Here is a 26073-nt window from a genome sequence, read left to right on the forward strand (position 1 = left end):
TTGAAATTATGGAAAATTCTAATATTTTATAGAATTCATAGGTTGTTATCAATTTTTTTGAGAATAACGGCTGGAAATAAGGATTAAATTGTAAGAATTTTATTTTTTTAGCTTAAGGATGAAATCGTCATTAATTAAAAAGTTTAGGGGTAAAATGGTAATTTTGTTTAGAGCATCAATTTAATGTATTAGAACATGAAATAAATGAAAACGACGATCAAATTTCTTTATAAAGATCTGGATGACTCGAGAATACGAGACTTGAATGTGGAAAAGAAAAGATATCAGATTAATGAAATTATAAACATGAACAAGTAACGAGGTAAGTTAGTGTAACTTGAATTGTATTTTTAAATGCATGAAATATTGATTTAATGAATTACCTGATTTATGTTTATGAAGAAATGGCAAGAGAATGATATTTATCGTGACTTGCAATTAGGCGATTATCTTTGATACGTTAATACAAGGAAATTAATTAAATTAAGACGAGTAATAAATTCAAGTACAACATATCAAGAAAAATAAGTACGTTAAGGGACAATATGTTTGATTTTAATTGGTTCCAAATATGAACGTTAGATGAAATAAAATATCTGATAAATAAATCGGTAACTCCGGTAATGCTCTGTAACTCTATTCCGCTGACGGATTCGGGTTGGGGGCGTTACAGGGCTGCTGTGTTGAAGAGCCCGAAGTGCCGAGCCAGTCGAGTCACATAGGGCCCAATAGAGATGACCCATCTCCTATGTCACTCCATCTGGTGGCGAATGGCCAAGGCAATAAAGTAGGCGAGGTCGATGACGTGCCCATTCACCATACTCCATAAGAAATAGGCGTCGTGGGTGGTGATGACGCCAGTGCTCTCTCGTCTCTCTATCAGAGTGTGAGCCAAGATGGCATGTAGATACCACAAGGATGGAGGGAGAGCCGATGCCTTGGAGCGACTGGGCTCGTAGGTGGCCAAGGTAGGGACGAAGTTCCTCCAACATTTTGAGGGGGAGTAGTGGATGTGGCGGTGGAGGGTGTTGAGTTCATTGTCGTCCATGAACTCCTCTGTGTATAGCCCTAGTGCAATCCCGGACTTCGGTACGCTCAACTGGCGTACTAGACCACCAAGGCGGAACTAGACCGTTCCAGGATCGTCGAAGTTGGTCATGACGGTCTGAAGATGGAACGTCGAGCAGAGCTCCAATGTAAACTCGAGATACGTTGGCTTGACGATCTCAAAGAAGAGCCCCCACGGGTCAGTTATTAGGAGGGCTCGGACAGCGTCAGCCAATTGAATCTGTTCGAGTACGACCCAGTCAATGCAGCGGCCTACACCTAGGGGTCGGGCCCGTAATATTTGATATAATTCCTCTTAGGGTCCCGGAGGAACCTAGAAGAACGGGTGCCTAATCTCTGTGGTAGGACTCGAGGATAATGCTGCTCATTTTCGCTTCTTCGAGGCGGGAACAAAAGTCTTCTTACCACGTGATGATGACATTATACCTGCGTTGAAAAATTAAAGTTTAGCCAATACGTTCCAAAAATAGCACAGAAGCACAAAACTAAATAGGAAATTTCATGAGACTTACGTAGTGGATGAAGTAAACAAAACTACTAAATATATCAAGTTATAGTATTATGGGAATAATGTAACAAGAATATGAATGAATGCATGTGGGAAGCATAAATTTCATGAAACTAGGAAAAATGAAAAAGTAGAGCATAATGGAGTAACTAAAATGACAAAATTTTTATAAACAAGCATGAGTGTTTTAATATTCTAACTATGAATATTCTTTCAAAATAGTTCAATAGAGCAGAGAGATTATAAAATAAGCAACATATTTAGAGAAAATAGAGGGAAAAGAGTAAACAAACGCAAAAAGAATGACTTGGGGCGTCGAAATTGGTGTTGTAGGCGGCGCACGAGCGTGGGAGGAAGGCGTGTGAAGTTGCAGCGGCTAGGGTTAGAAATTTTTGGGGAGGGATATGATGAATAGTGAGGGGTTTATATAGATTTTGGGATATACGGCCATGGGGCACGCCCGTGTGCTCTAATTTTTACCCGCGTGTTTCGTATTTTTTTGAATTTGAGCACGCCTGACATTCGGCCCACGCCTGTGTTCCTTGGGCATGTGGGTGCACACGACCCTGTCACATGGCCATATGTCGCTTCGTTCGCTTCTTCCACGCCCTTGTATGAAGGTCCACGCCCGTGTTAGTTTGGCAGGTTCACTCACGGGTGCTGGGCACGGGCGTGCGGCATGTTCATGCTAATTTGACAGGTTCACCCACGGTTTCGAGGCACGGGCGTGTCTCACGCCAGTGTTGTTTTGAAAGGTTCACCCACGGCTATGTCGCACGGCCGCAGCAATTTATCGCTTCCCGTGTTGGAAAAATTTTGCCCTGTTTTCACACAGCCTAAGGCACACTCGGGTGCCTGGCCGTGTGGGTTTTAGAAAGCCTGCGTTCTATGATTTGGTTAGTACGTTAGATGTTAAAAACTAAAATTTAAATAAATTAATACTATTAGTGCTCGGGTTGCCTCCCGAGAAGCGCTTATTTATAGTCTAAGCTCGACTTACCTCTCTGGTATATGATCATGGTGGATCAAGGAGTTTACACTCCTCATCCCTGCTATCAATTTTATCAACATAAGGTTTAAGACGAGTACTATTTACCTTAAACGTGCCAAATTTGAGGTGATTTAACTCGACCATATCGTATGGAAAAATGCTAATTATCGTAAGAGAGGTTTTTTCATTCGGTTCAGAGTGGTGATTCGAGGATTTGCTGTATCTAGTAGTACTTTGTCTCGAACTTGAAGTTGATTTTCGGAAGAATTAAGCTTATCATGGCGTGGTTTTGGTTTATCGTGTTTTCTCGGTTTATGTATCCGCCATTCATCTAGCTCCTCGATTTGTAACCTTCGTTCTTCATGGATGGGTTCTTTGTTGTTGCTTGGCTTATGTATGTTCTTTGAACCTATTTCCTGCAAAGAAGGTTACACCATATGGTTAGTTTTAGCCGAATGATTTGTAAAGTCACCTTCAATTATTGATGTGTTATTCGAATTACGGGTTTGAAGGGTGATTGTTTCATCTCCTACACGAAGTGTGAGTTCATCTGTGCCAACGTCAATAATTGTTCCGGTAGTTGCTAAAAAGGGTCTTCCTAAAATTAAATGGACGTTGTTATCCTCCTCTATGTCTAGAACAATGAAATCAACTGGGAATATAAATTTATCGATTTTAACGAGTACATCTTCAATAATACCCCTAGGAAATCTGATAGTTTTATCTGCTAATTGAATGCTCATCCTAGTTTGTTTAGGTTTCCCTAAACCTAGTTGCTTAAACAATTTGTAAGGCATAACATTGATACTAGCCCCTAAATCAACCAACGCATTATTAACATCTAAGCTACCAATTAAACAAGGAATTGTAAAATTCTCTGGATCTTTTAGTTTGTTGGACCGCTTATTCTATAGAATGGCTGAGCAGACCGCATCTAGCTCTACATGTGATGCTTCATCTAACTTCCGTTTATTTGCTAGAAGCTCCTTTAAAAACTTGACTGCGTTTGACATCTACGAAAGGGCTTCAATAAACGGTAAGTTAATATGTAGTTTCTTTAAAAGTTTAAGGAATTTACCAAATTGTTTGTTTGAGCGGTCTTTCTTTATCACATTGGGGTATGGCACACGAGGTTTATATTCTGTAATTACTGGCTTTGCCTTATTTTGGCCTACCTCATCTTTACCTTTACTTACTACCATTTTTGGCCTTAGTTCTGCAACTAGCCCTTCCTAATCTTGAATGGCAATCGCGTTGAGTTACTCCCTTGGGTTAGATTCAGTGTTGCTTGGCAGGCTGCCTTGTGGTCGTTCAGAAATCAACTTGGCGAGCTGTCCAATCTGAGTTTCAAGCCTCTGGATTGATGCTTGTTGATTTTTGAGTGCTGTCTCGGTATTCTAAAAATGAGTTTCTGACACTGAGATGAATTTTGTTAGCTTCTTCTCAAGGTTCGGCTTTTTCTCTTGTTGGTAAGGTGGTTGTTGAAAGCCTGGAGATGGTGGTCTCTGATTCCCTTGGCCTCCCCATGCAAAATTTGGGTGGTTCTTCCAACCTGCATTGTAAGTATTGCTATAAGGATTGTTTTGAGATCAAGGATTGTTACCCATGTAATTTAACTGTTCGTTCTCCACGTTGTGGCCATAAGGTGGGTATTCTGAACTGCTTGATCCACCTTCGCTCGCTTCGCACTGCATTACTGGGTGAACCTATGAAAAACTAAGGAAACCATCAATTTTCTTATTCAAGAGTTCTACCTGAATAGAGAGCATGGTGACCATATTGATGTTATAAACGCCGGTTATTTTCATTGGCTTTGTCCTCATGACTTGCCATTAATAGTTATTCAGTGACATCTCCTCTATAAATTCATAGGAGTCTTCATCTGTCTTATTATTGATGGTTCTGCCAGTAGCTGCGTCAACCATTTGTCGAGTCGAATGATTCAGGCCATTATGAAAGGTTTGAAATTGTAGCCAGAGTGGTAACCCATGGTGAGGGCATCTTCTCAAGAGGTCTTTGTATCTCTCCCATGCATTGTAGAGTGTTTCTAAATCTATTTATACAAAAGAAGAGATATCATTACGTAATTTAGCCGTTTTAACTGGCGGAAAATATTTTAATAAAAACTTTTCGGTCATTTGTTCCCAAGTAGTGATTGACCCCGTGGCAATGAGTTCAACCACTGTTTAGCTTTGTTTTTCAATGAAAAGGGGAATAACCGAAGGCAAATGGCGTCATTAGAAACGCCAATAATTTTAAATGTATCACATAGTTCCAAAAAGTTTGCCAAGTGAGCATTGGGATCCTCGTCCTGCAAACCATCAAACTGAACAAACTGCTGTATCATTTGAATTGTGTTAGGTTTCAGTTCAAAAGTATTTGCGGCTACAGCAGGTCTAACTATGCTCGATTCAGTTCCTGTTAAAGAAGGTTTAGCATAATCATACATAATGCGCAGAGTAGGATTCTGATTAACAGCAATCGTAGGAGGTAGCGGATGTTCTTGGTTTTCAGTCATCTCCTTGGTTGTGGTTGAAGTATTGTCCTCTTGCTCTTCCTCTATGTATCGTAAGCTTCGCCTTATTTCTCTTCGGTTTTTGCAAACTGTGCGATCGATCTCACTGTCAAAATGTAGTGGTTCTGGCCGTAAACTAGAAAAATCTGTCAGAAGAAAATGAATGAATAATTAGAAAAGAAAGTAAAAACTTAAATTGCAATAAAAGTAAAATGGCTAAAGTAATAAAAATCGAGTATTCCTAATATCCTAGTTCCTCGGCAACAATGCCAAAAACTTGGTTGCGTGATATTCGTAACAGGTTTTAAAGATTTATAAATGACTCGTTCCTGAGACTAACTTATTATCATGATTAAGACAAGTGTACCTATCGAACAGTAGTATAGTTTAGCAAGACCGGATTGTCAAACCCAAATGAACTATGAGTACTAGTATTTACTTCTTTTTTATTATCTAGCCTAAAAATTAAGAGGTTTGGTTATCTAAACTAATTACTAACTAAGAATGCACAGAAAGAAAACTTGGGAAAATACTTTTGGGAAAATTCGATTGATTGAGACAATACCTAAGAAAAAATCCACCTAGACTTCACTTGTTATTTAACTCTGAATCAGACGATTTATTCATTTGACTTGATTCATAGAAATCCTAAGTTATATTATTATCTTTCTCGAGACTAACAACGTCTAACCCTAGGTTGAATAATTGAAATCTCTTTCTAATTAACATCCTAGAATTGCATTAACTCGATCTATGGATTCCTTTATTAGGTTTCACCCTAATCCGGCAAAATCTTATCACCCTATCTCTAGGCATACAATCAACTCCGCTTAATTATGACAAATTTACTCTTAGGCAGGGTCTATTCCTCCTCTGAATAAGAGCTTAACTTGAATCAATATATTGGAATATCAAAACAAGAATTAAGAACACATAATTAAGAACAAGTCAAATATTTATCATACAATTCAGATAATAATAACAAGATCTTTCTTAGGTTTCATTCCCCTTAGGTATTTAAGGAGGTTTAGTTCATACTTATGAAAGCAAACATCTCAAAAGCATAAAGATAACAAAACATAAGAAAACCCAAAACTCTTGAAGGAACTTGAAGCGAGATCTACAGTCTTAATGATGAATCCGGCTTTTGAGAAGGATCAATCGACTTCCCTTAAGTAATTCCTTGCTTCCTACTCTGCCTCCCCCTTCTAAATGTGTCTTCAGGTGTTTAAATAGGCTTTGGAATGCCTAAGAGCCCTCAAAATTGGCCTTTTTCGAATTGGACTAAACTTGGGCTCGGTAGGGACACGCCAGTGTGACACGTCCGTGTGTGATTACTTAAAGCCGTGGTCAAGGCTATTAAATGGGCACAGGCGTGTGATCCACTCGTGTAACTCGTGCTTCAAACCTGCCAAAGGGACACGGCCATGGGACACGTCCGTATGAGAAAGTCTAGGTCGTATTGATTTCCCGAGTGGGCCCATTTTCTCTGTTTTCGGCCCGTTTCTCGCTCTTTTTACTCTCCTATGCTCACCTAAATATAAAATATGAAATTAAAGGATTAGGAGCATCAAATTCACCAATTCTAAGGAGAAACCATCCATAAATGTGTTAAGCATGAGATAAAAATATGTATAAATTATGGTTTATCATTTAAACAAAATAAACATAATTTGTTCCATCTATTGGGAATGCTAGAATCTCTTCATTACTTACTCGTTCACTCTCTGTTTCTTCTTCATCTGTTTCTACTTCTTTGTTTTCATCTCTAGGTTCCCAACCATCTCTTTTCTCTTGGTTTTTGATTTAACATAGTAGTTTTCTGTTTAGTTGCTGAGAATGTGAAAGAAAATAAAGGAAACTGTTGGTTTTTGTTTTTTTTGAAAGGTTCAAGCTTGATAAGCTTCCAAAAGAATATTTTGTTTCTCATGGTCGTTCTTCAGCTGCAAATAAGCAGGTCTAATGACTTGTTCGCGAATTTGAAAGTGTTGTTTTATTAAAATAAGAAAAAAAAGTAATTAGTAAGTGAATTAAATCAAACATGTAAATATTCTAGTTGATTTCTTTGAGTTTTGGCTTTTGTCATTGCAAAATCAAATCTTGCATAATATATCTATCATTTTAGTCCAACCTTTATTGTTGCTTAGTTTAGCATCATGGCTGCAGTTGTAAAAAGTTTGGTCTGAAAAAAAAGTGCATTTGGAAAATGTTGCTTTGAAAAATTATGGTTTGGGAATTTTAATCTTTTAGCATTGCTGTTAACTACTACTTTGAAAAGTTAAAATGTCAATTTTAAAAACATGATCTTAGAAGATAGGCGAGACAAATGAGTTTTTTTTGCATTTTTCTTTTTCAAAATCATATTTTCTAACAGCAAAACCATCAAAGTGCATTTTCCTTGTTTAGTTCAAAAAGTATTTTGTCGAAAAGCTTTGGTTACTAAAATCATTTTAGCAATGATTTGACCATCAAAAAGTACTTTTTGTGTAACATCCCTTACCCGAGACCGTTGCCGGAGTCGAGCACAAGGCACTACTAAACTTATTTGAGCACTTAACCAAATTCAGATAATTTATATCATACTTTTCAGACAAGCTGTCCAACTGCGTCATAGTTGCTAAATAATTCATATCTCGAGTTATAAAACTCAAAATCCAAATCCGTAAATTTTCCCTGAATTTATACTCGTATATCTACTTAAAAAATTTTTTCTAGAATTTTTGGTCAAGCCAATTAGTACAGTTTATTAGTTAAAATCTCCCCTGTTTCAGGGTTTGACTACTCTGACCTTTGTGTATTACGAATCAGATATCTCTCTGTACAGAGCTTCAATGACTATGCCGTTTGTCTCTAATAAAACTAGACTCAATAAGGAATCTGTACATATAAACTATGACTTCTAATTATCTTTGTAAAATTTATGGTGAATTTCCAAAGTCAGAACAGGGGATCCAGAAATTGCTCTGGCCCTGTTTCACAAAAATTTAAACATCTCATAAAATATAGTTCATATACCTGTTTCGCTTCTTCCATATGAAAATAGACTCATCAAGATTCGATTCCATAACTTATTCATTATTTAATTCTATTTCTACTATTTTTAGTGATTTTTCAAAGTCAAACTACTGCTACTTACCAAAAACTGTTTTAGTACAAATATTGTTAACTAATTTATAACATCTTTACTTCAATTCATTCAAACTCTATACATGCCATATAAATCTTTAAACATAAAAGAAAAACTACCGGAATTGATCTGAATAGTGTGCCCTGTTGTGTTGATCCAATCTACCAACTTCTCTTTAATTCAATCTACAAAAGAAATTATCAAACACACACAAGTAAGCTTATTGAAGCTCAGTAAGCTCATAGGCATAAAAACACAAATCATATCAAATATTGTACACAATCATATATCTATTAGTTTAACTATTTCATCCTCCAAATCACAATTTCATTAATAACTCATTGGAATAATTTCCATATGGCTACTCACAATTTAACTCCCTTAGGCCCATTTCTCATTTACTTCATTGTCAAATTAGGGAACAATAAGGAATTGAGTGCTTCATTATCACATTGCCATACTAAACTATGGACTTTCACATTGTTACGCATCACACACGAAGCCATAGCCTTGCCATGGTCTTACATGGTTCACATATCATACCAAGCCATATCCTGACATGGTCTTATACGGAATCACATTATCACATTATACCGATGCCATAGCCCACTATGGTCTTATCTGAGTCACATTATCACATTGCACCGATGCCATAGCCCAGCTATGGTCTTAAACGGCGCACTTATCACATATTTTTCGTCAATTCATCGAGGTCACGAATAGAAACACTCAAATCCATTGTTCCTACTAATTTGTACTTTTAGTTACACATTATTTATTAGTTAATGCAAATTGATAGTATTCATCAACAATAAAATACTTTAACAATCATAAGATTTTCATAACAAAACATTGAACTTTGCCATATGAACTTACTTGGCCTAATTTGCAAAAGTCGTAGAAATTTAGGGACTATTCTTGAATTTTCTCCTTTCCACGATTCAGTTCGTTTTCTTGATCTATAATTATAAAATCATTCCTTCATTAGCATCCATTTCAATTCTATTTCACTTCACAATTTATGCTGTTCAAATTTTGAAATTACACTTTTACCCCAAAATTTACAGTTTTCACAATGTAGTCCCGCTCAATTCACCCATCAATTGAACTAATTTTTCTCAATTAACACTTTATTTTATCATTATAAACTATTTCAAAACCTTTTATATTCTGAATTTCAACAGAAACCTTCAATTCACAACTTTTTCACAATTAGGTCCTAAATATCATTTCCTATCAAAATCACTTAATAAAACCACCTTAATATAAAATTAGAACTTAAATTTCATAATAATTCATCATAAACTTCCCTTATCCATCCAGGGTAACTTCCAATTTCACCCATAAAATCAAAAACTAATGAATTCTATAAGTGGACCTAATTGTAAAAGTCATAAAAACATAAAAATTATCAAGAAAAAGCAAGAATTAAACTCACTTGATGTAAAATATGAAAAACCAGCTTTCTCCAGACCTTCTATGGCGTTTTAGCTGATAAAATATGAAGAGATCTCTAGATTCTTCAATTTTATTCTTATTTTATATGTTAAAGTTGTAAAATTTCCAATTCTGCCCTTATTTCCCTTATTTTTCTGCTGATTTTCTTGCCTTTGCCGTCCAGCCTATTCACTTTTAGGCTTAATTTCCCTTTAAATCTTCCTTCTTTTAACACTTGAGCTATTTAATCCTTTTAGCAAAATTTATTTTTATTACAATTTAGTCCTTTTTATTTAATTGACTACCTAATCGTTAAAATTTCTCAACCAAACTTTAATACTAGCTAAATGAAACTTCATAAATATTTATAAAAATATTTATAGCTTGATTTTCAAATTCGAGGTCTCGATACCTCGTTTTTGTCCCGTTTGGCCTAATAAATTCTTTTAATTCACTAATTTCACTATTTCACGAATTCTTCTAAATTCTTACTTGACTCATAAATATTAAATTACTATCTTGTTCAATCTTATTTGTCGGATTTAGTGATCTCAAATCACCATTTCCGACACCACTGAAAATTAGGCCGTTACATTTTGATAGCTTGAAGCATTACTAAACAAGAACTTGTTTTCTTTCCAAAGTGCGTCAATGAAGAAGCATTAGAGTTTAGAGATGTTAGTGGGAAATTATAAAGGAAGATTTAAGAGCAGAATTCCCAATGTACATAAAAATTTTGTTCCAATCGATGGGTAGTAGAGTCTTGAGTGACAAGTCTTTTTCCTTTGGAAACAGTTACCCAAAGAGCTAATGAAATCAAATTTGGAGAGCCTTACTGGAGAAGACGAATCACTAAAGAAAAAGAATCAATCCTTAAAAGTGACTAATGCTTCCATGAACCAAACCTTGACGGATCAAGCAAAAAAGATTGATCAGTTGAGGAGTGATCTTTTGCAGCTGAAGAATGACCATGAGAAGCAAAATATGAAACAACTGAAGGGCTTGTTTTTGAAACAGCAGCATACATTAGTCAGATCGATTTTAGTTTTAACATCATCTCAAGCTTAGTATGAGAACTATTTTGGGGGGTTTTGATACTTTTAGAAATAGTTGTTATTTTGGTAGGATTACAAATATTGCTTTTATTAAGTTGGAGGGTCATGATTATGCTGATAATCAACTCCTTGAAAGAATATATTTGAAAGAATATATAAAGAATGTTGAAGGGTTTATTTTAATTGCATGTTCATGATGGGTATAATAAGATCCAAAAGATTATGATTTTTTGTTCAATCATAAATAAGTGATGGTATATGATTTCTTTTTTTTTTCTAAGAAAAGAATAGATAATGCATGGACATCTCCCTCTAGGATTAAAACTTTAGCAGCCAAAAGGAAATGTTCAATTTGTGTATATATAAAAATAATTAAAAATATAGAGTGACAAAATGAATATTAATAACCATTAATTACACTAAAAGCAATGTATCATATAAAATGTTATTGCAATAAAGAATATATAAAGATGATTACTTTAAGTAATAGTAAATGTGTTCGTAGCAAATTACACTTACCACACTCTTTTAAGGTTAGTTAACGTATCGTTATGATAATAATAATAATATGATTGTTTATGTTTCTATAGGGTGTTTATTAAAAATCCACATGATTTTACTTACTATTAAACAATGCCTTATAATATATATTTCAATAATCATTAATCCTTACATAATATAATATCACCGCTATAAATGAATCAATTAATATTGAAAAAGACAAATAAATAATAATAATAAAAGGAAGCAAAAGAGAAGTGCATGGAAAACATGTTGAACTTTCCCGGTCAGTGCAAATACTTATATCGTTGTTTTATTAAAAATTATAAATGAATATCAGATATCTTCATGAGCTACTAGTGTATCAAATATCAGTTTTCATATATGTATGTATGCACTTTAGTCATGGTAACTTTATTCATATATGTGATCTTATGAACAACTTGCATCTTTTTTGTAGTGATCAAATATTTGTGTGGCATTATTTTGTGTAGATGGATCGTAGTCAAGATCAAAATGCAATTGTCGGAGTCGTGGCTTCAGTTTTAGCTTTTGGGGTTCTTTGGATTAAAAAATTAAAAACTAGAAAAGAAATTGCTTCTCACTCTCGTGTGAATCGAGATTATGAAAGAGAAAATTATATTAATAGTATTTTATATAGTGGTGACCAACATTGTATTAATGTGATAAGGATGAGACCGATTGCCTTTTTTAATTTGTGTGATATTCTTAGTAGGAATAATTTGTTACAATCAACTAAATCTGTGAATATTATGGAGCAAGTAGTTATATTTTTACATATAATTGGTCATAATGTAAGGTTTCGAGTGATTAGATCTAGATATTATAGATCAACTGAGACAATTCACCGTTACTTTAGGGTTGTATTGAGAGCTTTTTTGAAATTGTATAAACTAGTTATTAGATTACCTGATGAGTCAACTCCTAGTGAAATTAGAAACAATCCAAGGTTTTATCCTTATTTTAAAGATTGTATTGGGGCAATAGATGGAACTCATGTTCGTGCATCCGTTCCACTTAGCATTCAAAGAAGATTTCGTAGCCGTAAAGGGGGGACGACACAAAATGTATTGGCTGCCATTACATTTAATTTGAAGTTTTCCTATGTTCTAGCTGGTTGGGAAGGTAGTGCACATGACTCTCGTATTTTAAGTGATGCACTTTCACGCCCAAGAGGATTAAGAATTCCGGAAGGTAATAATTATCATTCAATATCAAATAGTTCTAGTAAGCTCATAATTTATTAGTATAATTATGTTTTGTAAAATTGTAGGTAAATATTATTTTGCTGATGCTGGATATGGCGTCCGAAATGGATATATTACCCCATATTGTGGTGTTCGATATCATTTAAAAGAGTTTAGTGCTCAAGGGGCTGAAAATGCAAAAAAATTCTTTAATCTTCGACATTCATCATTATGAATCACTATTGAACGTGTTTTTGGGATTTTGAAGAAACGGTTTCGTGTATTAGATGCTGAACCATTTTGGAATTTTCAAACTCAAGTAGATATAGTTTTGGCTTGTTGTATCATTCATAATCATATAATGGGAGTTGATCCTAGTAATTTACTTAATCAAGGATTATACGAGGAGCCTGAGTCTAATTTGATAATATCAACTCTTACAGAGCGAGAAGAAAGAAAATAAGTAAGAGAATGGTCTGCTAAGAGAGATAAAATTGCACAAACTATGTGGACTGATTATATGGCTAGAAATATTAGGTAGGTTTAGGGCTTAGGGTTGTTGTTTCTATGTTATGTATGTTTTAGTTTTTTTTTTTTGTTAATGTTGGTTGAGTAATGATATTGAAATTTTAGTTTGTTGGATTGAAATTATTATGTCTTGAATTTGTTACAAGATGCTACAGTATAAAACAGAACAGTTATAAACAATGAACAATAAAAAATATAAATATTTTAATTAGTTCAATATGTTGTGTAACTTTTTGAAGTCATATAGACCAAAATGTAAAATTTCATCAAAAGTCACACGATCATGTAACAAACTGAGACCGTGTGAAAAACTAACTGACCAAATCTACAATATTCACACGGTACGTGTGGCCAGCCCATGTGACAATCGAGAACCATGTGCTTCAATTCTTTTTATTTTTTAATAGACACATGGTCATGTCATCAACTCATATATAAAACATAACTGTGTGGTACAAATATATGTCATTTGGTGCCTATTTCATACCAAACTACATCAACGCCTACTAATTACACAAGGCATACAAGTAAACCTGCATAAAACCCAACCGGCATACCATTTTAACACTAACCAATCACTTTCTCAATCAATAATTTACAAACCTAACTCAATTCGCGTTCAAACATTCCACCATCAAATGTGCCTTTAATACCAAACCATACATATAGTTCAACAATTATGCCAACTTGTCTTATTTAGTATTCAATTTTTCACATTTAAACTTATACATTTCCATCACTTCAATTATAACTAGTTACATGCCATAATGCACACTTATATGCATAACACATAAACATCCAAGATTCAAACATCATTTAAAGTTCAATTTCATAATGCATTAAAAATAAACTCATATATAAATACAATACAACTTCTATATACATGCCACAAAACCGAGCCCAGAACAAATAAAGGATTACCGAGTTGAAAATTGGATAGTGTGAGCTCCGAGATAATTCGATCAACGCATTCCGCAAAATGACTACAACTGAAACAAGAAACAAAATAGGGCAAATATTTCATAAGTTTAGTAAGCTCATATGAAATTGTTTAGCTTACCTTGACATTCAGATAATTTAAGCAATTTAAAACATATTGAAACTAAGCACGAAAATCCTTTGACATCCTGTTACTTTTACATGTACATTAACAAATATTTGGAGATTAGTACATTACTTACCATGAACTTATAACATACCCATACAGATCATAACAGATTGTCATATAGCATATACCAATTCAATCACACTTTAACCGTAACATGTATAATTCCATTCATGCCAATCTTTCAATCATTTACAACCACATAATGTCATTTCCTTTTCTGTCCTTCGCTCGAAGGCTACAGTAAATTAAACTCAATTGCACGGAATTGATTTACTTACATATATAGATGTATTTGGCCTGCTACCACTAATTTCGGATCAAGATTGCTAACACTAGCTTGGTTTGATGTTGCTAACACTAGCTTTAGAGAATCTGCAACATATGTTGGATCTCAAGCCATCAAGTTAATTCCTGATCACAACACCCATTTATTCATACAGACTGATATACTTGAGCCGCTAACTTTAGCTTCAGATCAAGGTTGCTAACACTAGCTTGGTTCGATGTTGCTAACACTAGCTTTAAAGAATTCACAACATATGTTGGATCTGAAGCCATCAAATTAATTCCTAATTACAACACCCATTTATTCATATAGACTGATATACTTGGGCTACTAACACTAGCTTCATATCAATGTTGCTAACACTAGCTTTAAAGAATCTGCAACATATGCAAGATCTCAAGCCATCGAATGACCCCTGATCATAATTAAATGTGCTCATGGGTCGGGTCAGGTCTAAGCATAATATTAACATACTTTATGCTTACCTAATAAGTGTGGCTAGACTCGAAACATGGGCCTAAAATTTTGTCCAAATCCATCCATATTTACAAAAGACTAACCCAAGCCCATTTTATGCCTGTCCATATTATTTTTTAAATATTTAAAAAATTATTTATATTATATTATTTTAATATTTAATAAAATTTTATATATTTTATTTATTGAAAGTTTTATATAGTCATCTTAACATTATTTTAATGTTTATATTAAAGTAGTATTATATATTTTGTATAAGTTTATTTTTTTAATGTGTTCTAAATTACATTATATATAAGAATAACATAATATAAAGTATTATAAACTTAAAAATGGGTTGGGTGGGGCCAAACTCGGGCCTTAAATGTTCAAGCTCGAGTCCGTCTCATATTTTAAACGGGCCTAATTTTTTTGCCCAAATCTTCTAAAATTTCAGGTGGACCTTCGAGTTTAGACGGGTAACCTAACCCATGAACAGGTCTAATCATAATGCACTTTTTCATTTTTGGGAATTTAATAGCATGCCATTTGCATCTCAATAGTTTACTAAATTCATACGGCTTGTTATCGAATTTCTATCATTTCTATTTTTGTAACTGTATACATTTTTCATATTTCAAATAACAATCCATATACCTTTTAAACATTATAGCATCATCCTGTACATATAATTCGTTCATATAATAATTTCACATCTAGTCTATTTTGCATATCTATACGTATTTAGCATATATTTCATATATTTCAATTTAGTCTTTTAGCTGCCAAAAACATTATACTCAACAATCCAAACTAAAAGAAGAAAATAAAATACAAACTCAACAATCCAAACTAAAAGAAGAAAATAAAATACAAACATATACATATCATAAATTAATAAAGTAAATTTCATATGAACTTATCAGACAAAATCTACAATGAGCGAAAAGTCCAAGACTAATCTGCATTTTCCCTTTTTCTCGATTTCCTATCGATTGATCCGAATCTCGATCTATACGGTAATTCATTTTAATTTATCAATTCTAAATACCCTATAACATCTTATTTCATGTATATTACCTTTTACTTTCAGTTTTCACAATTACCCTAAAATTTTGCATTGTATTCAATTTAGATCTTAAAACCGAAACTATCATATCTTTCACATTTAAACTCAAATTTTCAATCCTTTTTCAATTTCACCCTTGAATAATCCTAAAGAAACAATATTTACAAAAAAATATAACAAATTTGACGTAATTTCATTTTAGTCCTTATAATCAAAACTATAAATTTTCTTTTACAAACTAGTACCTTTCATTTCCAAACTTATAAACTAAGATATTAACACCAAAAATTTCAAAATCATTAATGACAACTTTTACAAACTTTAACGCTTTTAAAAACAGAGATATGTTTTAGCTAAATTGAGTTATAATGATCTAAAAAAATACAATTTACGAAAAATGGACATTTAATACCCTAAATGCAATGGACGATTCTTGAAGGAATTTTGAAGCTTTTTCTGCCCTCTTCAATGGTTTATATTCTGTGGAGGAAGATGAGAATGAAAATTCTCTTTCCATCTAAGTTTTATTTTACAATTCATTAATTTTAATTAAAAGAAAATTAATAAAACCAAACCAAATTCATGCACTAACCGTCCAAGCGAACTTATTATGGTCCAATTACTATTTAAATCCATTCAATAATACCATTTGACCCATTTAGCTATTAAGATTTAATAGTGATTAATTTTTTTACTATTTTTACAATTTAGTCCTTATACCTTAATTAACCATCCAATCACTAAAATTTTCAGATCAAAATTCAATTCATCTATATAACATCTCCGTAAATATTTATATATTTACGAGCTAAGTTTACTAAAACGAGATCCTGACACCTTATTTTCCAAAATCACTGACTTTAAGGTCGAACCACTTGTACTTTAACTAATGTCTAATTAACAAATTTATCAGATCAAAATTCAATATAACTTTACGATAGACTTGTATATATTATTAAATAATATTTACTCACTAGATCATTAAAATATAAAATTCTAAAATTTTATCCATGTTACTTTGGCAGGTTATTTCCACGTTAACATACAAGGTTAAGTGGTTTTAAATGGGGACAAATCTTAGAATTATCGTGAACTTTGATTTAATGTGTAATTTAGTATATTAACTTTAGTTTTGTGTAATTATACATATGAAACTTTGATTGTGAATCAACTATACACATTTAAAGAAATAAATACAACACTTTCTTTTTATATTGTATAAATATAATTATTTGTATATGCAATATGTAAATGTAAAATAGTGTTATATGAATAATTATTTTAATAATTCCATAAAAATTAAATCAAATCAAATCAAAATCTCATTTATAAAATTATATAAAATTATAATTAATGTATAATATTACACATTTAACTAAAAATAATATATAATTTTGAGATTTATCTTCTTAGAAATATTAATATTTCAATTAAAGTCAAGAGTTTTCATTAATAAAAAAAAGGTTCTCATATGTGAGGGCTTATTTAAGGGTTTTTTAATATATTAGCGTACAATAATATAAAGGTCAAATTTTGGTATTTGTCCTTTTACAAGGTTCAAATTTATATTTAATTTTTACACTTTGATCATATATTTTTATAATATTATTAGTTAATTCAAATAATTACATTAGTAATTATTTTGATTAAAATGGAGATGTTAGCTTTTTAGGTTAAAGTTTACTACAAGTACTGTACCATATTATAAAGTTCATTTGAATACCCTACTATTAAAAGGAATATTTTAATTCTTATATATTTGAAAAGCTAACATTCTAGCTCTTGCAGATTTAACTTTAATGTTAATAGAATGACATGTTTAATGATGATTGACTGTGATATTAAGTTAAATATTAAATTAAATTAAAAAGTTAAAAATAATTTTAAAATGAGAAGAGATAAGAAACTGAATTTGCTTTTACCCAAAATTGTTTTCAATTTTTTTCATAATTATTGGTTTAAATTATTTTTAGTTTGGTTCACATTAGTCACCATTAAACCACATCATTCTATCTATTTTTAGATCAATAAATTTTTTAAATTTTATTGAAAAATTAACTTAATGCCAAGTTAACCATTGTTAAGCCATGTTATTCCATTAACAATAAAATTAGAATGTAAGAACTAAAATGTTAATTTTTCAAATGTACATAAGTTAAAATATTATTTTGAATAATAGAGGATTAAAACAAATTTTGATATGATAGAAGACTTGTAGTAAACTTTATGCTGATTTTTTCCCTTTAACTAAATCAATTAATTGTATTAATTATTTGAATTAATTAATCAATGAGATTGTAAAAATAAAAGGATTACATTAGAAGAGGTATCAAAATTAGAATTTGATCCAAAATAAAAGAGCCAAGTCGGGTAACCAAACCGGCCGTATAGGGTATTTGGTTCATGGTACGAGTCACGACATGACATGCGGCATAAGTGGCGAGGGCGTGAGAGCGATCCCAAATCAGGACAGAAAAACTCCAAACATTTAATGCGGCAATTCCTTTGTTGCCTAACTGTTCTCATTTTCTGTTATTTCGTCGCTCCCGCTCCTGCGCGCCTAATGTTTCATCCAAAATTACCACAACAATTCCAATACTCTTTGTTCACAATCTCCACCTCCGCTTCGCTCCTCCTCTTCTCTCGCCCATGAAGCAACGTAGTTCGACGAAAATCTCCCTTAAATGGATCCCATTTCTCTGCATCTCCTTCTTCATCCTCGGAACTGTCTTCTCTAACAGGTCTCCCTTTCTGTTTGTTCTTTCTTTTATTAATTTATGAAATGGTGTCAATGCCTTTCCTTTTGCTTTTTCTTTTCTCTTTTTTTGGGTTTGGGTCTTTGATTGTTGGGGTGGAGTTATTTATTTATTTATATTATTGGATTTTGGTTACAGGCTATGGATTCCAACTATATTCAACGATTGTGACACAAAGAAAGTATGTTCCTATTATGTTCACAATGACAGTTTTTTTAACTTTAGTTTTTGGTTTTCTTCAACTTTTTCTCTTAAAAACAAAGCTTTATTGTGTTTTGCAGAAGCCTGCAACAGATAATGATGAGAAGGGTGAAGTTTTGAAAACCCACGAAGCAATTGAGTGAGTGCGAAACTTGGTTCTTATTCTTTTAGCTAAAGTTCATGTTTTTGCTTTGGGAAGTCTTCACTTTTCACTATTAATTTCTTTGCAATTTTTTATTTTTGATGAGGGCCTAACTAGATCTCTAGACAAGTCATTTGCAATGCTCCAGATTAAGTTAGCTCCCCCAGGTAGTTCTCAGAAAATGAAGAACTCGGATGCCACCGGTGCTGTCTCGACCTTGGCTGGTATCGACTCGCCGAGGAAGAAAGCATTCATGGTCATTGGGATTAACACTGCTTTTAGTAGTAGGAGACGGCGTGATTCCATCAGAGAAACTTGGATGCCACAAGGTCTTTTATAGAGCATTTGATTCGTTTCTTCTTTGTATTTCATTATCCGAAATGAATTCTTATGTTTATGTTTGAGCAGGGGAAAAGCTTGTTCGGTTGGAGCGTGAAAAGGGGATTATTATCCGTTTCATAATCGGCCATAGGTAAAATCATTTTTCAGTTCCTTTTTCAAGTGCATGCATATGGAGATCAAATCTTGAGCGTGAATGGTAATGTTTAAAGTGGGATGAAAATGGGAGAAATGTACTTGCTTCAGTATGAAATTCAAACTGACGTACGTTTATATCTGCATTTATTAACTCCAGTGCAACATCCGACAGCATTTTAGATAGAGCCATTGATTCAGAGGATGCTCAACATAAGGACTTCCTTAGACTGGTTAGACAAGTCTTCCCGTGATAATGTCGAAAACTCTTACTGACATATTATCCCCATTTCATACCTTTAAACTGTTACCAACCTTCTAATACAGGAGCATGTTGAAGGATATCATGAATTATCTGCAAAAACAAAAACTTATATTTGTACTGCAGTTGCAAATTGGGATGCCGAGTTCTACGTCAAGGTGGACGATGATGTCCATGTTAATCTTGGTGGGTTTGCCATCTCTAATGTTAGAAACATATAGAACTTAACAAAAGCTTTTGATTGTTTCATTAGTGAATTTGTTTATGCATATTTTTTTCTGATAGGTAAGCTAGCTGCACTTCTTGGCCGTTACCGTTCCAAGCCCATGGCCTATATAGGGTGCATGAAATCCGGACCGGTTCTTTCTAAAAAGTAATTAGTTCTGGTATTTTTTTTTTTTCAATGATAATACTACTCTCCAATTTGCTTTGTTTTGTCCTGCAAAGTTTGTTATATACCTTTTCTTGAATTCCTCTATGTCGTTAAGGTCTGTCAAGTACCATGAACCGGAGTACTGGAAATTCGGAGAAGAGGGGAACAAGTACTTTCGACATGCAACTGGTCAGATATATGCAATTTCAAAGGATCTCGCAAACTACGTTGCCGCAAACCAGTGAGATCATCTATTTTTATATGAAAGTCACTTTTTTTTTTTTTTTTGGCTTTGCCTAATTGAGGATCTTGGTTTCATCTTTATAGCCCTTGTATGTGTGTGCATTTGGCAGTGTCACCTTCATCCCCTTCCTTCCCCTTGGTTTTCTTTTTGTTTTTTACCAGTTAGATCATGTAGCAGTTTCTTTTTACTTAAAGCATGTCATCAAAACATTGAAGATCGGTTATTACCCTGCATAAATTCTGTTATATTTTATATCGTAGAGCTAAATGGCAGTCTCAGACTGTTGAATTTGCATTTTGTTTTGATGTAGTGACTTTGCACCTTTGATCCTCGGCACTGATAATATTCTGCCTTAAAAAGATAGGCATGGTTAATAACATTCAGGGTGATTCTGACTGAATTGCAGGCATATATTGCACAAGTATGCTAATGAAGATGTGTCCCTCGGTTCATGGTTTATCGGCCTTGAGGTTCAGCACTTGAATATTAAGAGCATGTGCTGTGGTACTCCACCAGGTAAAGTTCTTCAAGAACACAAGTAGTTTAATCAAAGGAAGGTCGAAACAAGGATGGATTCATGTGAAACGCACGCAAACCATAACCATAGGCATTCTAAATTAGAATGAGGTGGGTAAATTAGTGTTTGCTTAATGGAGATTCTGTTTTGGAAATGCATGGTGCAGATTGTGAGCTGAAGGCAAAAGCAGGTAATGCGTGTGCCGCATCATTTGATTGGAGTTGCAGTGGAATCTGCAGATCAGTGGAGAAGATCAAAATCGTTCATCAAAGGTGCGGGGAAGGGGATGCTGTAGTTTGGAGTGCCTTATTTTAAACCGATATAAGGTTTTCTTTTGGGGGAGGAAGGGGGGTTTCGTGGTTGATCAATGGTGGAGGAAACTTCTGCTTTCAATGCATATCCTCGACCGTTTACTTTCAGAAATGGAAAACAAAAAAAAGGCGGCGTTGAGTTGTTAGATAGTATGTATTTATACACACAAAATTTTGTTTTTTTTTTCTCATAGAAATTATATTCATTCAAGAATGAGCGGAATTTTAATTGGTTCTCAAAAGTATAATACTCAACTCAAATTACAAGCTATATTCAGTCTAAGCCCAGAAAATTGTCAAATAATCTGTTGGCTATAAGCCGAAATGGATAATCCCGACGTTTTCTTAAGATTGCAAGATTTTCTAGAGCGTAATGCGCCAGCCTTCCTCTACTGATTTCGTTAAATCTTCCCTCTATCTTCAATTATTTACTTTTTTCTTTTCATTATAGTTCTCATGTTTAAGTGTATATAAGAGCTTAAGATAGAACGTGATTTGTGCTTAACCAGAATTGATTAATGATTGTTTATTTGGTAATAATCAACAATTTCTTTTTGGTAATGAGGCTGCTAAAATTCAAAATTTTGGAGGAACTAGATTTTAATTGTTTATTGCTTCGAATTCAAGTAAAATTCTCGACACGCAAGCTCTTCTGTTTGTAAATCCGTTGCCAAACAGAACTTAATTTCACTATGAGAAGGATCGGGATGTTTAATTCTAGAAAATCATTTCTGGGTTTTTAACCGTCGCTATATTGCATCTTCGTAGTTTTGTTCTCCAACAATGCTCCTCATCCCGCGCAGGAGTTCTTCACCAACATGGAAGCTGCTGTTCGAGCTCATCCGCTTTGGGGAGGATGCTCAGAGGAGGACCTCCACAGTGCTGGTGAAGTAAGCCATCGATACTTGCATATATCATGGGATTTGGGTCTAAATTACTTGCTTTTATTATTTTTAAGCAATTTGGATACTAAGCCGACCTTTCAAAATGAGACATCATGGCTGGTAAGTGGTCGGATTTGTGTTTCTGGTGATTTCCTTTTTGCTATATGCAGTAAAATTAAAGACATTGCTGCATCAATCTTTTCGCATAAGGCCACTGATCTGTTTTATGCTCTATTGAACATACTCTGATTTAGATTTTAGATATTTTACAGAAACAATAGCATGACCATTGATGCATATATGTAGCCATTTTGCTTCATGCTATATAATATATTCCCTTTTGGCGGGCTTGATGCCTTATTAATTTTCAGTTCTATAAGCTCTATATCTGATGAAGGATAGTCTTAATGACAGTAAACCTATTTGATCATGTAGCTTACTTTGAGACAGTACGCAGCTCCGGCAGGTTGTTATGGCTAATATTTTGTTGTACTGAGAAGTTATTGAACCCAGACAAAGAGAACTTTGCGATCTGAACCAAATCTTCTGAAATAAAACCTTTAAGTAGAGAAGATCTGTCATCAATTACTAAAGTTCCATCAATCTCAAAGCTGGAGAATCAAGGGGCAACCATGCTTCTGCAGGAGGATCAGACAAGAAAAGTGTTTCGAGAGTGCCCATATATGTTTGTTCATTTTAGTGACCTGAAAATCAATGATGTTGAGGACCTGAATAACTATAAACAACTTGTCTTCAAGTATGTTTGCTTTTGAAAGGACTGGGTAGCGTTTCTGCAACTATTCCTTCTTCCAGTTCACCAGCTCTAGCTCCAGAACATGTTGGAACAGTGAAGGAATCTGAAGATAATAGAGTGATGGAACTAAATATTGGACTGCAAAAAGATACTGACAGGGTGGATGATATCCCAAGTTCAGTCTCTAAACAAGAAAATACAGTATCCAATTTCCCAAGGATGAGGCAGTTGCACCCCCAGGAGACAACCATGATGACACCTCTGAACAATAGCTGACTGGGTTGATGTTAATTTTTTTGGAATATCATGGCCTTTCATTGTTCTGGTAACCTTGCCACTAGGACTTTTTTCTTCCCTCTTTTATGCAGCAAATGACTACTGCTGCAGCTGCAAATGAAAAGACAATGTAAGACCAAGTTCTTAATTTGAACTTTGAAATGATTTGGTTTGGAAATTCATAATGCCCTGTAGATGCAAGTTTTGCTGTAACACTGTGGGTTCAACTCGGCAAAGCCCTTATTTCAGCACATATAGGTACAATTCTTTGCTTCATCCTCGTACACAGTATCGTGGTTCGTTACGAATGGTAGGAAAGCTGTAAACTTGGAACTTCTGTTTTGAAGTAAGATGTGGCAACCTTTTGGATCATAAACCAACATTGACATGCCAGGTTAAACATGTAGATACCTTGATCATTATTGAATTATTGGATTGATTTATTTATTTTCAAACGTTTTTGTTTGGATTGAGTAGCTTTCTTGTTCCTTCATACGCATCATCATCCCAACCCCAAGATTGAGAGATGGTGCATTATGTCATGCCATAGATATTTTGTCCAAATAAAATATCGTATTATGCCTGATATTTCTTCTTTTTTTCCTTGGGGAAGTGAATATCCGATCAAGAGGCCACAACTTGGAATTTGCTTGATATTTCTTTTTAGATCTTAGGCTAAATGCACCCGGAATTTGATTCAATAATAGATGCATAGATCTTCTCTGAAAGGCATGCTCCAATCACTTGATGGAGAATACGAAGGCAACTGATTTTCCCAGTAAGTGAGTGATACAACCAAATAGATATGACAAAACAAGTAATAGTTTATTTAAAATTTAGACAAAAATTTTCTCGGTATTTTGACCGTATTTTATTTATAATTGTATACAGGTTGGAGGGTAAGGAGAGAGAAGAGGCAACAGTGACAGATAAGCATGTCTTTGATTTTCTAGGCAATCTCTGGCAATGCAATATTGATGACACTGATCAGGTACTAACATAAAAATTAACACAGTTGCTTATATTTAATCCTTTCTCCATCCTACTCTTTAAATTAGACTTCTCCATGTGCTTGGACCGGCCAACGACTCAATTTATTATTTAAAACATAACATTATTTTGTATTAATTTTATATGTTTTATACTTATATTTAATGCTTTGACATGACTTGGATTGAAGAAATCAAATCAATTTGATTATATGAATAATCCGATTTTTGGACAGATCTCGTTGTTTACATAAAAAGCATATTTTATACTTATAGTACCCCTTGAAAAAGCCTTCATCTGCCTCCTTTACTCCTAATCTCTTTCTTTCCTTTATTCCTTTGTTTTCTTTTCAGATTTGTTAAAAGAAAAGCAAAGGAGGGGCCAACGCAGCATGGGAAATAGATATAATTGCCATCAGAATCTACGTTTGAATCATACAAAGAGAAGCATCTTTTTGCCGATGTTGTGTTCGAAGGTATCCATTAATAAAGATGTGATGAAGCTTCCCAAATGGAAAGACAAGTTATCGGATGACGACCCTTTGTCTCCAAAGATCGGTTGCATGGGACAAGTGAAGAGGAACAACAGGATTGTTGGCTTCCCTGCACTCGATATCACCACCAAGATCAACAACAGCTGCAATGCTAATAATAATACCAATGATAATGGCATCAAGTATTTCAAGCTCAAGAAGTTGTTTTCCGGCAAAAGAAAACAAGGGTTGGTAGAACATGGTGGGAAAGAGAACAGTGGTTCGCGTTCAATCAACATCGAAAACATGGATCCCCCTTTGCCTGTGATCAAGAGAGTGCCGAAACAAGGTGATAAAGGAGAAGGAGGCACTCTTTGGCAGAGGAGATCTCGTGGGGTTTCATTGGAAAGCTTACAGCTTCAACAGATTCAACTTAACAGACGTCGAGAACCGACCACTGTTTAATAACTAGGGGGAACACTACAAGGTTAGATACGTGTATATGATTTGTTCTTAAAATTTCCATGTTTTTATGATTGTGGTGTTGAAGAGAGGCATCGAATTATGGTGATGCTAGTTAAGAGATGTATATGAATTATTCATCAAAGATTTAGGAATTTTTATCTCTCAAAATTATTGATGGAAACACCATCATTATATTTTCTTGATGATTGTTATGTCAATGTGGAAATCAAGTGAGTATGCATTGTGGTGTTAGATCAAGTGTCTATTTCAAATAAATTTCACATCTGTGATAAGCTCCAGTTGAACTTTAAACTAAATAAAGGGTTTAAAACTTATGACAAACGTAATTTTTTCTTGTATTATATTATATATCTACTAACCAGATCATGTCATAAGATAAAAAAGGATGGGATAAGAAATTTAATTTTGCCTTTCACGACAAGCTTTCTTTAAGCCCAATTTTTTTTTTTGTCTGCAATATTTGAACTCAAAATTTTATTCTTGTTTTTTGATGAATGAATTAATTTACACCAGTCTTATAACTGGACAAACAATAATAAACATTGACCAAATGCCAAAAGATATGAATAAATTTATGGTCGGCAGCACAGCAAACAGGATCCACTTTAAAGTTTAAATAAGTCAAATAATTTCAGCATTCAACTCCTACGAGTGCAAGGAGTGTTTAGTCTTCAATTCAGAATCTAGGTAGTTTGATAGGTTTAGGATGCCTAACTTCGATAATTGATGGTGGATATTGAAGTTTGCTTAAACCCTAAATGATTTTTTTTTCTAGACAAATAATGTTGCCTTTTGTATAAGATTTGATAATTCACCAAAAACATATACTGCTTTCTTTCACATCCATTGTCAAATTAAGGGGCAGACAAACATAAAAAATTAAGGGACAAGACATCAACGATTTATATAATTTAAAGACTTGAGTTTCGAATGTCAAACCAAATCTAAAGGGTGGGTACAAGAAAGTGAAAGTCTCGCAGTGAATATTTCAATCAATGCCATTTCTTCAATAAGTTTAATACCTGATTTTTAAAATGGTAAACTTTGCTTCTTTTTTAACGTCTAAACCACACA

The 26073-nt window shown here is 33.7% G+C and overlaps 2 protein-coding genes and 1 non-coding gene across 3 annotated transcripts; all 3 read left to right on the forward strand.

The window, feature by feature from the left end:
* Positions 1-4550: 4550 nt before the first annotated feature.
* Positions 4551-4657, forward strand: LOC128293526 (small nucleolar RNA R71). Its single transcript, XR_008283707.1, has one exon. It is a non-coding gene; the product is annotated as a small nucleolar RNA R71 (small nucleolar RNA).
* Positions 4658-18244: 13587 nt separating this feature from the next.
* Positions 18245-24426, forward strand: LOC108451045 (beta-1,3-galactosyltransferase 7-like). Its single transcript, XM_053028745.1, has 15 exons — positions 18245-18598; positions 18752-18794; positions 18895-18953; positions 19074-19285; positions 19365-19428; positions 19591-19663; positions 19758-19878; positions 19978-20065; positions 20181-20306; positions 20716-20825; positions 20993-21287; positions 21906-22027; positions 22457-23833; positions 23943-24042; positions 24395-24426. The coding sequence occupies exons 1-11, from the start codon at positions 18507-18509 to the stop codon at positions 21139-21141; spliced, it is 1137 nt and encodes a 378-aa protein (XP_052884705.1). The 5' UTR covers positions 18245-18506; the 3' UTR covers positions 21142-21287; positions 21906-22027; positions 22457-23833; positions 23943-24042; positions 24395-24426.
* Positions 24113-25230, forward strand: LOC108452069 (uncharacterized). Its single transcript, XM_017749805.2, has one exon. The coding sequence runs from the start codon at positions 24433-24435 to the stop codon at positions 24976-24978; it is 546 nt and encodes a 181-aa protein (XP_017605294.1). The 5' UTR covers positions 24113-24432; the 3' UTR covers positions 24979-25230.
* Positions 25231-26073: the final 843 nt, after the last annotated feature.

Source organism: Gossypium arboreum, chromosome 5, assembly GCF_025698485.1.
Source record: "Gossypium arboreum isolate Shixiya-1 chromosome 5, ASM2569848v2, whole genome shotgun sequence".
NCBI classification, from domain to species: Eukaryota; Viridiplantae; Streptophyta; class Magnoliopsida; order Malvales; family Malvaceae; genus Gossypium; species Gossypium arboreum.

Excerpts from the sequence above, each read along its gene's own strand:
- LOC108451045 (XM_053028745.1), top strand. The coding sequence starts at position 18,507 with ATGAAGCAACGTAGTTCGACGAAAATCTCCCTTAAATGGATCCCATTT. Across the intron at positions 19,429-19,590 it reads CGTTTCATAATCGGCCATAG|TGCAACATCCGACAGCATTT; the intron begins GTAAAATCATTT and ends TATTAACTCCAG. Across the intron at positions 20,826-20,992 it reads GTGCTGTGGTACTCCACCAG|ATTGTGAGCTGAAGGCAAAA; the intron begins GTAAAGTTCTTC and ends TGCATGGTGCAG.
- LOC108452069 (XM_017749805.2), top strand. The coding sequence starts at position 24,433 with ATGGGAAATAGATATAATTGCCATCAGAATCTACGTTTGAATCATACA.